Below are 16,566 nucleotides of genomic sequence, written 5' to 3'. Positions count from 1 at the left end.
CCCCTGAGCCCACAACCCGGCACAGACCAACAAGCCCCCAGACCCAGTCTCTGCCTCACAGGGCTGCAGGCTACCTGCCTCGGAATGCAGGCAGACTTCTGCCCAGAGGCCCATCTTCAGGAGATCTGTAAAAGTTTGCTGGGGTCTGGGGGTTCCCTGCTCCCTGGCAGTTACACCATGGGATCACCCAGGAGTTCAAACAAATACGAAGCTCAGCCCCACCCCAGACCTCGATCTGCTCAGCAGTGCCTCCAAGTCTGAGGGCTCCTACACCTCGGAGCCCTCCCGTGGGTAGATGAGGCTGTTGACCATGCCCAGGTTGTAGAAGGGGCTGCTGAAGGGGCTGCTCTGGCCCCCACCGGCGCTGGCCGGGAACGGGCTGTAGTAGGAAGATCGCTGGCTGCTGCTGCTGCTGGTGCCCAGCGCCAAGGTGTCTGCAGAGGCCTCGGAGATGGAGGTGGCGGGGAAGGCGCTGCTGGAGGGCAGCTGGGGGCCTTGGGCCCCCAGGTGGCGGCCGCCAGGGCCGGCGCGCTGGGCGCTCCCACCGCTGCCGACGCTGAGACCGCTGAGGCTGCTGAAGAAGGCACCGAGGCAGGGGGCGGAGGCCAGCACCGGGCCACCTGGTGGGGACGCTGGGCTCTTGGCGCCCTCAGGCTCCGGCGACTGCGCTGGCCGCAGCACCGAGGAGGGGCCTTCTCCCTCCGGGGCGCCGCCCACTCGGGCCCCCAATCCCGAGGACAGCCCTTCTTCTGACTTGGAAGTCCCGGTGGCCACCGCAGAGCTGCCGCTGGCCTCCGAGCGCCGCTTGCGCTTCCGACGGAAGTTTCCATTATCAAACATCTTCTCGCAGTTTGGATCCAGAGTCCAGTAATTACCTTTCCCTGGGAACGAAGGACATATTAGAGAAGGACCTGTTTATGCCCGTGCATAGTCGTCCACGGTCCCCTCAGGTCCCAAGACCCCAGGGGCTGCCTACAACCCTGGAAGCGCCAAACCTCTTTTTTCTGTTTTTTTTTTTTTTTTTCCCCCTATACATATTTACCCACGATACAGTTTAATTTCTAAAATGAGGCAAGGTAAAAGTTACTACTAATAACTAATAATAAAGTAGCACAATTAAGGAAAATGTAACTGTGATAGAAATCATGTGATCTGGACATGCCCCTGTCTCCCCAGAGACTGGGGAAACTGAGGCAGGGGCATGGCAAATTCCAGACCAGCCTGGGCAACTTGGCAGGACCCCATATAGATGTCAAAGTTGGAGATTGCAGGACTGAATTAGCTCAGCAGTAGAGTGCTTGCCTAGCATGTGTGAGGCCCTGGGTTCCATGCCTCCCCCAGACTTAATTAGATTCCCAAAGCATTTATAATTAAATTGCCCAACACACCTTCCCTTATTCTAGATCCAAAAAAGTGTGACCTTGCAAAATCATGGAACTCTGTTGCTACTTAAAACTTGGGCTTTGGGGCTGGGGATGTGGCTCAAGCGGTAGCGTGCTTGCCTGGCATGCGTGTGGCCTGGGTTCGATCCTCAGCACCACATACAAATAAAGATGTTGTGTCTGCTGAAAACTAAAAAATAAATATTAAAAAATTAAAAAAAAAACTTGGGCTTCCATTTTTTACAATGATAGGGATGAGAACAGCACCCATTTACCAGATTGAGGTTTAAATGACATCTCAAGCATAGTAGCTGGCACATGGCGAGCAGTGAAAAATACAGTATTTATTGTAAAATTCTTATTCCCTAAAAGTATAAAACTCCCACCATTGAAAAAACTATCCTACTGGAAAAAAAAGCAGCCTGCAAATGAAGATAATTACTGTGCAATCTCCTCGGTATTAGCAGCTCATGGGATGGCACTCCTTTGGAGTTTGAGGAAATGCTGGCCATCGACCTCCATTCCTGTTGGGCAGAACACACCCCTGAAAATCTTCTAAGCCTTCTGTCCACATGGCAAACATGGACAAAGCTTGTCTGCTTAGAAAATGTCCCTTATGTTCTACAACCAAGGTGGGAAAGAGGGATATTTCATCCAATAGCCCTTTTCACTTCTAGAAAAAAGAACCTTTGATGTTTCAAAGCACTACCAAGCATTTACCTTTAATGAGAGTTTTACATGGAAAACCTTAGTACCTCCTCATAGTTTTATGGAGACTCCTAATACAATTGTCCTCACTCTTCAGATGGGGAAAATGAGATGCAGACTGGTCAGCAACTTGCTGTATTCAAGAGCTACACAATCACTGCCATGATAGAGCCAGCATCTAGGCAGGCTGACTCCAGACCCAGAATTCTTTGTTAACTACTGTGTTAAGCTGCTTCCACAAACTAGCAGGCACTCACTCTTCCAAGCCCATGATCTTCGGTGAAGCATTTTCTGCAGATAATTGTAGGAAAAAGAAAGTTTTATATGACTACAGTTTAGGTAACAATACCTGCATCTATCAGGTGTATATATTGGACCAATTAGGTACCAACAGATTATTATTATTATGTGTGTGGGGGGAGGGGTTGCTGGGAATGGAACCCAGGGCCTCATGCATGCAGGCAAGTGCTTTACTACTGAACCACACCTTCAGCCCAAAATGTTTTGTTTTGCAAGTACCAAGAGCTTTGATGACACTACCAATAACTTTAAATGTTTACGAAAGTTCAAGAGTTCATATAACTAACAAGATAATCTTGGGTAATTCAGAGGCCAAATCAGGAAGATGCATCTTCTAGAACTGTCTACTCTGTTCAATACAGTACCCACCAGCCACAGTTGGCTATGGGCACTTGGAATTGAGATGTGGAATAAAATGCTCACAGGAATCTGAACATTTAGAACCAAGGAAATAATATAAAGAATGCACTAGTAATTTTTATAATTGAAACATTTTGGATACTTAAATAATATTAAAAATGTCACCAGACTCTGGACTTTTTGAATGTGACTTTGTACAGTATTCCTGTTGGAAAGTGCTGCTGCAGCATGGCTTCAGGGGGCTAGGGAAAATCCCAGCCTGAGCACCATGCCTGAGAACACTTCTGTTTGACTAATATTGTTTCCCACGGCAGCTCTCTCCCCTCCCCTTCCCTTGTCTTGGGCTCCTTGGGAAAAATCTCAAGTTTCTCTCTTGTTTTTAAGCTGCTTCTCTCCACCTCCCGCTCCTAGGCCAGGTAAGAAAGGACACTCAGCGCTGTAAGGTGGCCCTCCCTGCTCCAGGGGTTTTGGAGCTCAGAGCAGAAGAAAGTTGGGGACATTCTTTTTAAATTTCTAACTAGTTAAGGCATCAAAATCACAATTTGTAGGGTCATGAAAGCTGTCCCAGCTCTATCTAATGGTGCCGGAGCCACGGTGGTCAGGTCTTCTCTCTCAGGTGGCCACAGTGAGATTCGTAGGAGTCGGATAGAGGAGGAAACGCGCCAGAGTCCGCTTCCTTTGTGAAAGCCGACGGGGATCCCAGCTTTCTCAACCATCTATCTCCCCTTTCGGGTGAGTTTCCCGGCATTCCTACTCCCCATCGGCCTTCCTTGTAACTAGGCGACCCTTCAAAAGGGCCGATGAACACTGCCCAGGGGTGGCCTCTCGTTTGACACGAACGTTCCCCCTCTCCTCTATCTAACTGGAGGTACGGAGGTAAGGGACCAGCTCCCCGCTCACCGGGTGCTCCCTCCAGACCTCTCTGACGTTTCTTTCTCCTCCGGTTCCCCTCACCCTGGTCAGACGAGGTGGCTGCCCCTCCACCTGCTCCCGCCCCGGCTCGGAGGAGACCAGGCAGCCACAGACCCTGCCCGGCTCCTGCCCGCGCCCGCCGACTGAGCTGCGAAGCACCTGCCTCGCCGCCCTCACCTGGGTCATCCTCGTCGCGGGGCACCTTCTTGAAGCAGTCGTTGAGCGACAGGTTGTGGCGAATAGAGTTCTGCCAGCCGGCCTTGCTGCGCTGGTAGAAGGGGAAGCTGTCGGCCACGAACTGGTAGATGTGGCTGAGCGTAAGCTTGCGCTCGGGCGCGCTCTGGATGGCCATGGCGATGAGCGCTGAGTACGAGTAGGGCGGCCGCACCATCTTCATTAAGTCCTCGCGGCTGGCCATGGACAGCCAGCCCAGCTCTCCGGGCGCCGCGGACCCCGCGGGCGAGGCGGGCGCGGCGGGCGCGGGTTGCGCGAAGGGCCGCTGGGCGCACGTGAAGGAGCCGGCGGCGGGCGGCGGCTGCAGGAAGGGCCCGGCCGCGGCCCCGGGCGGCGGCGGCGGCGGCGGCGGCGGTGCGCCCAGGTAGGCGGCGGCCGCGGCGGCAGCGGCGGAGGACGGGCCGCCCACCCCGGGCCCATTGAGCCACAGGTAAGGGTTGGCGGCAGCGGCCGGCGGAGCGGCGTAGTCGGCCAGCGTGTAGGGCGCCCTGGAGGCCGGGGGCGCGCCCGGGGCGGCGGCGGCGGGGGGCAGGCTGGGCTGCGAGTACACGCCGAAGTTGTCGCCGCAGTAGAGGGCCATGTCGGCGGCCGAGGGCGGGTGCGGCGCGGCCGCGGCGAGCGGGGAGCGCGGCTGGTCCCGCCGCTCGGTCGAGAGCATCCCTCTGCGGGCCACCCTGCGGCCCGCCTCGCCTGCGCTCGGCGCCGGCTCCCGGGCCGGGGTCCGGCAGGTGCGGGCGGAGCCCAGAGAGCAGCGGCTTATATCCGCGCGCCACCCCCGGGCCGCGGCCCGCTCTCCACGCCCCCGGCCCGCCCCACCTGCCGCGCCCCGCCCCGCCCCTCCCCGCGTGCGCTGGCCGAGCCACCGGGTTTAAGGTGAGCAACGCTTCCCGTCCTCTCAACTAGGCGACGAGATAAGAGCACAAATGTTAAAAAGAGGAGGTAACGCAAACTTATAAATCTCTTCGGGAAAGTCTGCACGTTAATTCGGGGGCCGCTCAGGCCGCCTGCCCAGACCTCTTCGCTTCTTCTACCTCGAGCCCCAAACCTTTTGTGATCCAGGGCGATGCACGTTCCGCGATGCAGATCGTCTCCCAATCGTAAGCCGTAGAGGAAAATTTCAGCCCTTTTGGGGGTGCGGCGGGAGGTGTTCCCCGGCACCTAGGCGTGTCTGCGCTCCCTGGGGATTCTGTGATCAGAGCCACTGAAGTCGGGGTTCAGTTCTTCTAGCCAAACCCTGCGTTCCATCACTCCGGGAAGCACTTGCTCATCTTAGGTCCGGTTTGTTCAGACTTCTGGTGTAATTTCGTTACCTTTAAAACGGTGAACGTTTTCAAAGACTTTCAATTAAGTGGCTTCGGAATTAGCCTTTTAAAGCTAGTTTAAAGTCATTTAAGTTGTGAAAAAATGTTCATTTTTTAAAAAGTCTAATCGGATTATATGACTTGCATTCCACTTATTCTAATATGTGGCTCCCTGCCTAGAAAAAACAAATGCAGTAAAATACTGTGGCGATCCCAAGTACCGCGCAATCATTATTTATTGGTTCAAAACAACAATAAGAAAATGGTCTCTTCCAATACAAAGTATTCCTAAATGTGTCCTTACGTCTGAAGGACACCCTGTCTCTAAGTAAAATCCTGAGTTCAATCTCCTGTACTCACCCCTCCGCCAAAAAAGAAAAAAAAAATGCTGGAGGAGAGAAAGGAAAACGTTTTATTCTGCATATGCCAATTACAGGCTAACAGTTCGGAATATTTAATCGTTTGTCACCCCACCCACCCACCCATATAGCAGGGCATTTATTTTCATGATAAATTTATTTATGTACTTTGGTACTTAAAGAAATTGAGAGATATTTACTTAGCAAATTTTGGTGCTAAGAATGTTAATCTCACTTCAAATGTAACTAGTCATCTTTTTGGAACCAGAAACAATTTCTTTAAATCTCCTACCAAATACTGTGGAAAGGAATAAAAGGAATAGTGTTTGTCTACATCATATTTTGATTTAGATTTAAGGATCTAAATGTTTTCTTTCTTTTTTTAAAAAATATATTTTTTAGTTGTAGATAGACACAATAACTTTATTTTTATATGGTGCTGAGGATGGAACCCAGTGCCTCACACATGCAAGGTATGTGCTCTACCACTGAGCCACAATTCCAGCCCCTAAATGTTTTCTTAATGTAGATAAACAAATTTGTTGGATTTTGAGATTTCTCTCCTGGGGTGTTAATAGTTAATAGTAAAACCATTTCCAAGAAATTGGAAAGAAATCCTTGATGTTATTATAATGCCCCAATTTAATATCTGTTCTTAAATTGTAAAGTTCAAAGCTAAAAAGAGGAGGTCCAAAAGAAAAGTTGGCTGGATGGCAGAACATTACTAAAGTTTGAAGCCATCTCCCCTTTAGTAATTGGTGCCTTTAAGAATACAATATCTTTCTTTTCAGCAAATTCATCACCCATACAGAAAGCAGTTTTGAAGGTTTCCTTTAGGGTCTAATTCTTCACCCAGTAGCTCCAAATTATTCTGAATGAGGGACCATGTTGGAGATTATAGTTTATTGTTTTGATTAAAGGTTCTACTGAGTAACGATACTTTGTTTCCTAACTGTAACCTTTGCAGACTTTAGTCTTTATTTATTTATTTTTTATTTAAAAAGGACAGAGCCACCTAGCGACTCTTTGTTTCTATTACAGCACACACCTGTAAGAGATGGGTGGGGGCACCCCCTCTAGGGAATTGGAAGTTACATTTCAATATTTTCAATTACATTTTAATTATATAAACATAAAACTAGTTTGGGTCATGGCCTGAGTTATTTAATGTCAACATTAAAATAATGCTTTTGGCCAGGCGTGCCAGGTGCCTGTAATCCTAGCTACTCAAGAGACTGAGGAAAGAGGGTGGTAAATTTGAGAGTAGGCAAGGCAATTCAGCAAGAACCTATCTCAAAATAAAAAAGGCTAGAGATGTAGCTCCAAGGTAGAGTGCTTTCCTAGCCTGTGCAAAGTGAATCCCTGGGCTCAACCCTTAGCACCACATTAATAAATAGATAAATAAATCCCCATTTTAAAAAAATGAACAAACTTTTAAAAAAAAGTTTTTTAGTTCTTGATGGACCTTTGTATTTATGTTGTTTATTCATATGTGGTGTTGAGAATTGAACCCAGTGCCTCACACATGCCAGGCAAGCGCTCTCAGGCCCCCAATAAACAAACTTAAAAAGCATTTGAGATACTTAAAAAAAAAAAAGATTAAAAAAAGTGCTTCAAATGCAAGTTCCCTGAAAGAATCTTTTGTTCAGTTTTGTTCCATTGCTTTTCACAAGATATATAATCAAGAAAATTGATGCATTTATATCAGTGAAAAATATGGACAGGCTGTTACATGTTTGCATCACTGGAAAATAATTATTTAACCCACAGAAAACATCTCACTGATTTTCTGCTGCCATTGGGTCACATTCTAGCTGCATCTTTGAAATTGCTGAACAACAATAAATTTAAAGGAATGTGGTAATTTTGAACAGACACTGTAATGGAATGTAAAATTGATCACACTTGTTAATCTGCAGTATCACAGAAAAGTCAGCATGTTAGGGTTTGCTAGCATTTCCCCGTATTTGCACAGCCGGATCCTTCCCAGCTCAGCATGGTGGTTTACCTCACAGCACCTAGGAAAACCCAGGAGCAAGAGGAAACCCACCCACCCATGTTTCCTCCCTGGTCTTCTTGGCACTACAGTTAGTGTGCTGATCCTACCTCTTTAGACTCACTGAAGAGGAGTCTGTGCAGAATTAATTATGTCTTTTGTTTTCCCTCCCTCCCTCCCTCTCCCCCTCCCCCCCTTCCTTGAACCAGGGGACCTTAGTCACTGAGCCACATCCCAGCCCTTTTTATTCTCATTTAGAGATAGGGTCTCACCAAGTTGCTGAGACTAGCCTTTAATTTGTGATCCTACTTAGCCTCCCGAGTTGCTGGGATTGTAGGCTTCCACCACACCCAGCCCAAACACCCCTTTTTAAAAACATCCGTGTCTATGGCATCAGTGAACGACTACTTACTAATGCCACATTGGGACAAGAACAAACCCACTCTAGGGTGTGTAAATACATGTACATACAAAATAAGCAAAAACCCAGATGGGACTTGGGGAAAATTTCTAAAGCAAAAAAGAGTTGAAGCATTCCCCAGATTGGGGTGGAGGGAGCCCGACCCTGACAATACATTACAGACGCATCATGGAAGAGAGGCTTTGGACAATTTCTAAGTGTTTTGTAAGAGGTAAGGGAGTGTGGCATTTATGAAATAAGAAGCCAGAAGAGGAAGAGAATCAGGCGAACTCTGTCCCAAGTAGGGATGGGAAGGAGGCGAGCAGAGAACCTCAGGTCACTGTCATCTTAGAATCCAGCGTCAAGATCAAGTGGCCCTGACACACTCAGCTTTGTGTAAGTGGCACCCGAGGACAGAGGGGGCCGAGGCAGGGATGGACACATCCTGACCTGCTCCAGGTTCTTCCAGCTCTGCCCACGTGGCTGGTTCTCACTTCAGGCACCTCACCTGCTGTGACTCACAGACAGAACTCAGAGGACCTTTCCTTTGCTCCTTAACAAACACTGATGGCTTCACTCAGCACTGAGGGAAGCGGGGGCAGCCCCTCTCCTGGGGACAGCTAGCTCCCCACCAGTGTGGGATTCGTCTTCTGTTCCAGGAATCCCTTTCCCTTCTGGGCCTCATGCTGACTGCAGCTGGTGCACTGGCAGACCCAAGACCAGTCCCCTCCTTCCCCTTTAGTCAGGCCAGAAAGTCTAGCAAAAGGGCGCATCTAAAGGACATTAGAAGTCTAAAGCATCTGAGGACCCCACGGAAGTTTCAGGTACTTAACCCAGAAAAATAAGAAGTGATCAGTGCCAGAGGGTGGTGCTCCAGCACCTCCTCAACTGAGCCCCGCCTGAACTCCCAGCCCCTTCCTACCCATGGTGCACCCCTCCCCGCCTGTGGAACGCTCCCTGGCCAGGCCCTAGCCCAAGCCCTTTCTCTCCCTCCTGGGAGGGAACCCAGGGGGCTCTACCACTGAGCCCCATCCCCAGCCCTTTTTATTTTTTATTCAGAGAGAGGGTCTTGCTAAGTCACTTAGGGTCTCATTATATTGCTGTGTCTGGTCTTGAACTTTTGATTCTCCTGCCCCCACCTCCACAGTTGCTGGTATTGCAGGCATGGCTGCCAGGCATGGCTGATTAGCCCCATTCTTGAGCTTTCTCAGCTAATTTCTCACACTTTTTTTTTGCTGCTGCAGATGAGCCTCCCAGCCTCCCTGTGTGTCCATAGCTCGCCTGGGAAGATTGCCTGCAGGGACTCCCTGTCCAAGGTAGGTCCTGGCCCAGGAGTCTCCCCTGTGCCTTCCTGAGGGGTCTCACCAAAGGCTGGGTCATCCCCTGACTCCTCCCAGCTCAGGCTGGGGGGCTGCTGTCCTCCTGGCTCACCATCCATCCCCTGCCTGGGCATCTTCCTCCTCCCTCTTACTTTATTTGTTATTGTTGTGTGTGGTGCTGGGGCAGCCCAGAGCCTTGTGCTGCTAAGCACCCATTCCACCAGGAACCCTGCCCAGCCCTTCTCCCTCTCTGGGGAGTGCTCCTCAGGTCCTCCGCAGTTGGCCTCCCTTCCTGCTTCCTCTTCCTCAGCCTTCGTCCTCTGTCCATGGTCTTCTTGTCCCTCAAGCCTGCCATTTTGCTGAATGGCCACCATCCACCTGATGCAGACCCTGGCCCCGTGGTTCGGCAACTCCTCTCAGGTCCAGCCACCCACTGCACCGCTTTCTCCAGGAAAGGGCAATGTCACTTTGAAAGCTGGCAGTTTATGAGGCGTGCGAACCCCTGGCCCTGAGCACAGCACCCCACATGCGTCCTCCTACCACCTTCTCAGCAGTCTGCAGCAGAGGAAGTGAGATTCCACGTACCACAAACAGAGCAGCAGGCCCCGGGAGGCCAAGTCACTTAACTGTCCCTAACCTGTGAGGGTGCACTGGGTTCCAGCGCAGGTGTCTGGCTGGCGAACCCAGGCTGGGGCCCAGCTGTCCATGCCTTTGCTGTTATTCCCAGGACCTGGACAATGCTGAACCCTAGTGAGTGCCCAACTCTTGGTTGTTTCCAGAATAAATTAAAAAGCATTAAATGGTATGAAACGAAACAAGGTGTCTCCTACCCCTTCTGTACCCCAGTCCCTCTCAGTAGCGGCCACTTGTCACCCATTTCTGGTGCTTTCTTGCAGACAGTGTTTTTCAGGTACATATCTGCACACAGTTACAAGCATCGAAAATGTACAAGATGAGCCAGGTGCTATGACGCACACCTGTAATCCTAGCTATTCAGGAGGCTGAGGCAAGTTTAAGACCAGCCTGCCTCAAACTAAAATAAAAAGGCCTGGGAGGTGGCTCAGTGGTTGAGCCCTTGTCTGGACTGCTCAGGTCCTGGGTTCAATCTCCAGTCCTGCAAACAAAATTTAAAAACATACAGGAAGAGTTACAAACTGCTCACCTGGCTCCATACTTCTCACTTTCTTGGATGTATTCTGGAGGGTTTTCAGAACAGCTTGAAGTCTGCCTCCTTTCCCCCCCCCCCCCCCCCCAACCCTGTGTTCCTTCTCATGGACTACCCTGGGAACCTGCTTGTGTGGCCACTTGCGGGTGGTTTGTAGCCAGTGGTGGAGTGCTCCTGAGTTCAAGCTCTACTACCCTCCAAAAAGGTGGGGGGGGGGATTGGAATGTAGATCAGTGGTTAAGCACCTCTGGGTTCAATACCCAATAACAAAAAAAAATCTTTAAATGAACACAATAAAGATTACTTGCCATAAATAGAAAGCAAAGCAACTTAAATGGATGATAATATGGATCATCATTTATTACTGATAAAATTGTTTCTTTATGTAATGATGGTGAATATTAATCCCACCTCCCAACCCTGCATGTGGTTCTGGGTCCTGGGGATGGAATCCAAGGGCTCTCCTGAACTAGCAGGTGCTGTTGCATGGGGCTACTTCCCTGTCCCCAGACTTTATTTTATTTTGAGACAGGGTCTAATTACATTGCCCTGGGGGTGCTGGAACTTATGATCCTCCTGCCTCAGTCTCCCAAGTAGCTCAGCTGGTTTTTAAAGGATAAGTAACATATTGCAGGTAATAGCAGACTCAGTTAACAAAGAACCAAACCGGAAAATAGCTTTTCCCTAGTGATGTTCAGTTCTATGGTGCTTATTTTCAAATAAAGATTAAATTCCACTTTAGTAAAATAAATTCAGGGGTTTTTTTGTGTGTGTGCTTTTTTAAACCAGCATAAAGATTTGTAGCTCCTAAGTGTCTACATGGGAATAGAAAAAAGTTCGGTTGTCCCCTTTGATGGTTTGGCTTTTGTCCAATCCATCTTTGCTTCAAGAAGCCATCTGAAGAGATCCTTGGGATCTGTTAGAAACTTAATCCAAGGTAATATACAGAAGGGATGGAGGAAGGACCTCTTGTTCCTGGTCTATGGAGAGCGATGACACTTATGCAAACCTATTGATTCTGTGAGTATTGTTCAGGCTCCGTGAAACATTCCCAGCACATATTTCAGGTGAGTTTGCAACCAGGGGTTGACTTGTTCAAGACTCTACCCTGAGCCTGACAGCCCCGCTCTGGCTCCAGGCTGGGATGATAAACAGTGCTCGCCTGGTCCTGCAGGGCTTCAGGCCAGAAGTTCCACAGGACCCTGGGCCAGGGGACTCTGAGGCTTCCAGTCCCCAAGGTCACTTTATCATGCCAGAGAGACCTGAAACAAGTTTGTCCTTTAAGAATAAATTGGGCTTTCAAATGATGGAAACTTATCTAAAGATATGCTGATTTGCAAATCCTCACAAATCACACATAGATCTCTAAAAATAGACGTTTTCTTCCTCAAAGAATTAATTCTCCATTTTGCAAAGATGAGTATACAGCTTCAGTGTGAAGAAGCCATCACTGCCCGCCCTCCCCACAGCTGAAGGGCAGAATCCAGTGACCTCTGCTTAACATCACTGACAGTATCATCAGCCTTCTGGAGTTTTCCTGTCTGACCTCTATGGCCGAGACCTCCATGGCCTGCCCATCAGTGACCACTTGTGACTTCTGCACAGAGCCTGCAGGGGGACTTGTCCTCCCCTGAGCCACTGGGGCCCTGGCACCCTGCATGCTCTCCCTAGGCCCCCTCCCAAGCCCTGTGAGTAAATGTATTCAGAAGCCACTTTTCCTCCTTGTGTCAGCTGTGGGTCACCTGTGACCACGGGCTTCATCAGCCTGTCCTGGGATGAGCCAACTGCACAGTGCAGCTTCGTCTGCTCGTGACCCCCAAGACCCATCAAGTCTCTGTGTGAGCATCAGAGTGTCTGACTGGCTTCCTGTACCCCTTCTTAAGAACCTTCCAGCTGAACCCAATTCATTCTTTTTTTCTTCCCTCCTTCTTTTTTTCTATAATATTTTTTAGTTGCAGATGGATACAATACTTTTGTTTTATTTATTTATTTTTTTGTGGTGCTGAGGATGGACCCAGGGCCTCACAGTGCCAGGCAAGTGCTCCACTACTAGCCCCAGCCCAGCCCCTCTTTTTTCCCTTCTACTGTTCAGTGTTTAATTTCTTAACCACTTTCCCCTTTGGTTCCCTTCAAGTGAAGGTTCATTAAAAGAACCCTACACATGGGCAGTACTTTCTCCAAGAATGTCCCTTTCTTTCTTTCCTTCCAATACTGGGATTGAACCTGGGGCACTCTACCACTGAGCTACATCCCCAGTCCTTTCTATTTTTTATCTTAAGACTGGGTCCTGCACATTTGCTGAGGGTCTTGCTAAGCTTCTGAGGCTGGCCTCAAATTTGCAATCCTCTTGCCTCAGCCTCCAGAGTCACTGGGATTATAGGCATGTGCCTGACTACTCCTACTACTACTTTTCCTCATCACTTCCTCCTCCTTCTCTTCCTCTTCTCCTCCTCCTCCTCCCTTCTTTGTCCTCCTCCTTCTTTCTTCCTCCCCCTCCTCCACTACCACCTCCTCCTCTTTCTTCTTCTGGACATGTAGTAATAAGGCTTTCAGCAACAACGAGCAGGTTTTCAAGACAGCGACAGCATGAAGCACTAAGAATTTACTGCAGGCTTCCCAAATGTAAACCTGCGGAACCTGCCAAGCCTTGCTCTTTGCTTAGGGGAGTGACCGAGCTCCACACAGCAGGGTGCAGAGCCCGCACTCCTGGTCACAGGACAGACACTGCGGATGAGCCACCACAGCAGGTGGCCTTGAGCCAGCCGCTCTGCCAGGCTACTCGGGGTTCCCAGGTGCCAGATGCTAGCAGGGGCAGAAGAATGGCTACACCCCCCCCCTTACCTGGGGTGGCCCTGGGTGTCCCATGGCCTGTCCTTCTGCAGGAGGCTCCCCGCAGCCGCCTGATCCACTCTTCCCGTCTGCTCTCACAGACTTAGGGCCTCACTAAATTGCCCAGGCTGGCTTTGAACTCAGGATCCTCCAGCCACAGACTCCCCAGCAGGAGCAGCTGGGATTACAGGTGTGTGCCACCCCCCCCCACCCACAGATGTTTTTCTATGATGATGACTATGATAATGGTGAAATTGGTGATGACAGTAGCGATAATGTGCCACCACATCTGGCTTTCAGAAGCTCTAAATAATGCTTGGGGATGATGCCCCAAACTCAACAGCGTCAGAACTGCTGACTGGGGGAGGTGGAGATTACAAAGAGCACTGGCTGGGGGCAGAGTTTAGTCTAAAACTTGCACTTAGCCTATGCAAGGATTTAATCTCAACACCAAAAGAAATGTAGCCTGAGGCTTCCACCCGGGAGGTTCAGGCTCTTTGACCCTGGAGACTGTAGGGTGGAGACAGCTCCTCAGTAGGAATGGGAGGGGCAGGCTGGGAAAAGCCTTAAGCAGCTCCTGCAGCCCCCGCCTGGCTGGGCGGGGCCAACCAAGTGGCCCTGGAGTCAGGAAGAGCCAGAGTCCAGGTTAAAAGACAAAATAATTGAGCAAGTAAACCATTCCTGTGTTAATGGGAACAGGCTGATTTGGAGAGACCCCGGAAGACAAGATCACACTGAGTTCTCTCATGAGGCGGCCACACAGCCCTGCGAGCCTCCCAGGAACCCACCAGTGCTCCGTTGCTGTCTCTCACCTGTCCTGGGCCCACCCCAGAGGCTAGTACCCCATCTCCTCTGTCCTACCCATGGGAAAGGGAGGTGGGGCAAGAAGAGAAATCATTCCTCTTTCAGGTGGTGCCGTAAACTGCCCTGAATTCCACTGGACCCTGGTCTCGTGACCTCTCCCAGTTGTGAGGGCAGCTGGGAGGAGTGGTCTTCAGCTGGCTGGGCTGTGCCCTGGGGAGACACTGTGGTGGGCAGAGGCTGGCTGTCACCAAGACAATCAGAGGACACTGGTGTGCCTGGCAGTGTGTGTGCCTTCCCTTCTCTGAGCGCCCTGCTAGACGGCCTGTCCTCGGCTCCACAGCGGCAGCTCTGCGCACACAGGGTTTCCTCCAGGTCTCTTGTTGGTCAGTTACATGAGGTGACTCAGGACTAGGAAAAGACAAGACAGGTGACACTGCTCGCCCCCGGGGGTCTTGAGATGTTCTGCTTGGCTGGCCGGGACTTTGCCAGCCTCCCCAGCTGGGCACCTGAGTCCTCAGAAGGGCAGCCGTGCTCCCTCCCTGCTCTTGCCCTCCTGCATGGCTGAGGGCTCCCGAGTCTGTGTTCACTGCAGGGTTCAGTGGGTAGCTAGCTACACTTGCTGGGCAGCACTGGGTGTGGACTTTGGAAGGCAGGGGCTGTGCCCATTTGCTCACCTCCAGATGGGCACAGCACAGAGTAGGTCCTTGGTGATATTTCCTCCCAGGAGCACAGGAGTGAGGATGGCGGAGGAGAGAACAGGCAGGCAGGGGCGGAAGCAGCTGCCCTCTTGCATAACCTGGGAGATAGGCTGCCACTTGGGGAAGGTGGGCCAGAACTGGCCAGGCCACTGGGAAAGCCCAGGAGCTCCATGCATGGCTGGGAATGAGAAAGGGATGCCTCCAGGGGCAGAGGGGTGCTGGGGACAATCCTGTCTCACTCTGGTGCCGGGGCTCAGGCCCCTGTCCCTTTTGAGGTGGCCTGATGATGATTGCTGAATTCACAAAATATCACACATTGGCTCCTGGCCTCCTCTGTGAGATAACATTACTGGTTCCATGACTTCATTCATTTTCTGAAGTGAAGTCCTCCTCAGAGACCTTTGCAGAGTATTTGCTACTCATCTAAAAGGGGAGATCTATATTAGGAGTGGTGGCACAATAAAGGTGATCAGGATGCCACGGCTCCTTCTTGTCAGTGTGTGTGTGTGTGTGTGTGTGTGTGTCTGGGGATGGTCCACCCAGGGCCTCGCGCACGACCGGCACATCCCCATCTCCTCAGCACACTTTCTGATGTTACTGTTGGCATTTGACAGGTGTCCTGGTCAATGGGGTGTGCAGCATTTTGAATAACAAAATAACTGCTGAAGCACCCTTTCATTTTGGAGGGCTGCAAGCTGCGTTATATGGAATATATATCTGTTTATCTCTTGCTGACCAGAGCTTTGCCTATGTTCACTTTGGGACATTGAAGCACTTTATAGTAGAGCATCTCCCTGCCCCTTGTGCAGCTCTCAAGTGACCTCAGCTTCAGGAAAGTGAAAGGAAGGAGGAAGGAAACCAGAGTGGGTGGCCAGTGGGCGGTCCTCAGCCTGCTCCCCTGCGTCATCAGGCCCTGTGGGCGCTGCAGAAGCCAAGAGCAAGCTGTGCTTGTGGCTTGTACTGCCGGCCAGCATCCATTTCTACTGTCACATCCTTGACAGAGAACTTGGAGGGAAGACATCTTAAACGTGACTTGTCTGTTCATCATGTCGGGGCCGCCTCAGTTCTGTTTGCAGAGAGGCAAGTCTTTAGAAGAGTACTGAGTGCAGCCAATTCCAAGCAGGCAGAGTTGCCTTGCTGACCCTGCAGGAGTGCACGCCGGCTGCTGGGGCCAGTGCAGGGTGGACATAAGGCCAACAGTGTGAGGCCTCACGTCTCTGAGGTTGCACTGGAGCCATCTGTCCCTGGCAGCTTTGCACATCCGTGGAGGAAACTGCAGTAGGGCTGGGCTTGGCCATGAGGTGGCTTGGAGTGGACACTTCTGCCTGGCTCTCCACTGAGAGCAGCCTGGACGTCTGCTCAGCACCTTTGTTAGATGCATTTTCTTCCTGAGCCAGGAGAGACACTCCTCTAGGAGAGATACTCCTCTGGAGGGAGTGCAGAGGCTGTGCTCCAGGAGCTGGCTTTGGAACGCCTGAGAAGCCCCGGTTCTCACTGACCTGGCTCCTGTGACCTCCCCGCCTGCCCCAGGACTCCCCTCTCCCTCTGCTGTTCCTCAGGCTCCCAAAGCTGTGTCTTCCAATCTTGGGAATAAAGGTCCCACCCCAGGCTTTTGGGGTGGCAAAGCTGTCTGTCACCTTTAGTCACACACCAGGAGAAAGCTCTGGCACCCTCTCCCCCACCAAGGAGGTTCTGGTCCCCCACTAGGATTCCGGGCAGTAACTGGAGCTGTTTATGCAAACAGGAGCCTCAGGGTTGGAGCTGAGAGTAGTTTTTCAGCATCTTTAAAAAAGATCCTC

The 16,566-nt window shown here is 50.8% G+C and overlaps 2 protein-coding genes across 2 annotated transcripts in view; one reads left to right on the top strand and one right to left on the bottom strand.

Annotated features, from left to right (window-relative positions):
- Window positions 1-267: 267 nt before the first annotated feature.
- Foxi3 (forkhead box I3) lies at window positions 268-4,476 on the bottom strand. Its single transcript, XM_027948847.2, has 2 exons — window positions 3,840-4,476; window positions 268-881 (listed from the first exon to the last, which is right to left on the bottom strand). Exons 1-2 carry the CDS (start codon window positions 4,474-4,476, stop codon window positions 268-270), a joined length of 1,251 nt encoding a protein of 416 aa, XP_027804648.1.
- The window catches only part of Spmip9 (sperm microtubule inner protein 9), a 48,117-nt gene continuing 36,025 nt past the window's right edge, over window positions 4,475-16,566 (top strand). Inside the window, exons 1-2 of the mRNA XM_027948890.2 lie at window positions 4,475-4,624; window positions 4,896-4,993. Of these exons, the coding sequence (XP_027804691.2) occupies window positions 4,475-4,624; window positions 4,896-4,993 (248 nt within the window). The remainder of the gene's footprint in view (window positions 4,625-4,895; window positions 4,994-16,566) is intronic.

This window comes from Marmota flaviventris, chromosome 14, assembly GCF_047511675.1.
Source record: "Marmota flaviventris isolate mMarFla1 chromosome 14, mMarFla1.hap1, whole genome shotgun sequence".
NCBI classification, from domain to species: domain Eukaryota; kingdom Metazoa; phylum Chordata; class Mammalia; order Rodentia; family Sciuridae; genus Marmota; species Marmota flaviventris.
The sequence above is the reverse complement of the archived record's forward strand: the minus strand, read 5'-3'. Positions and strand labels throughout refer to the sequence as shown.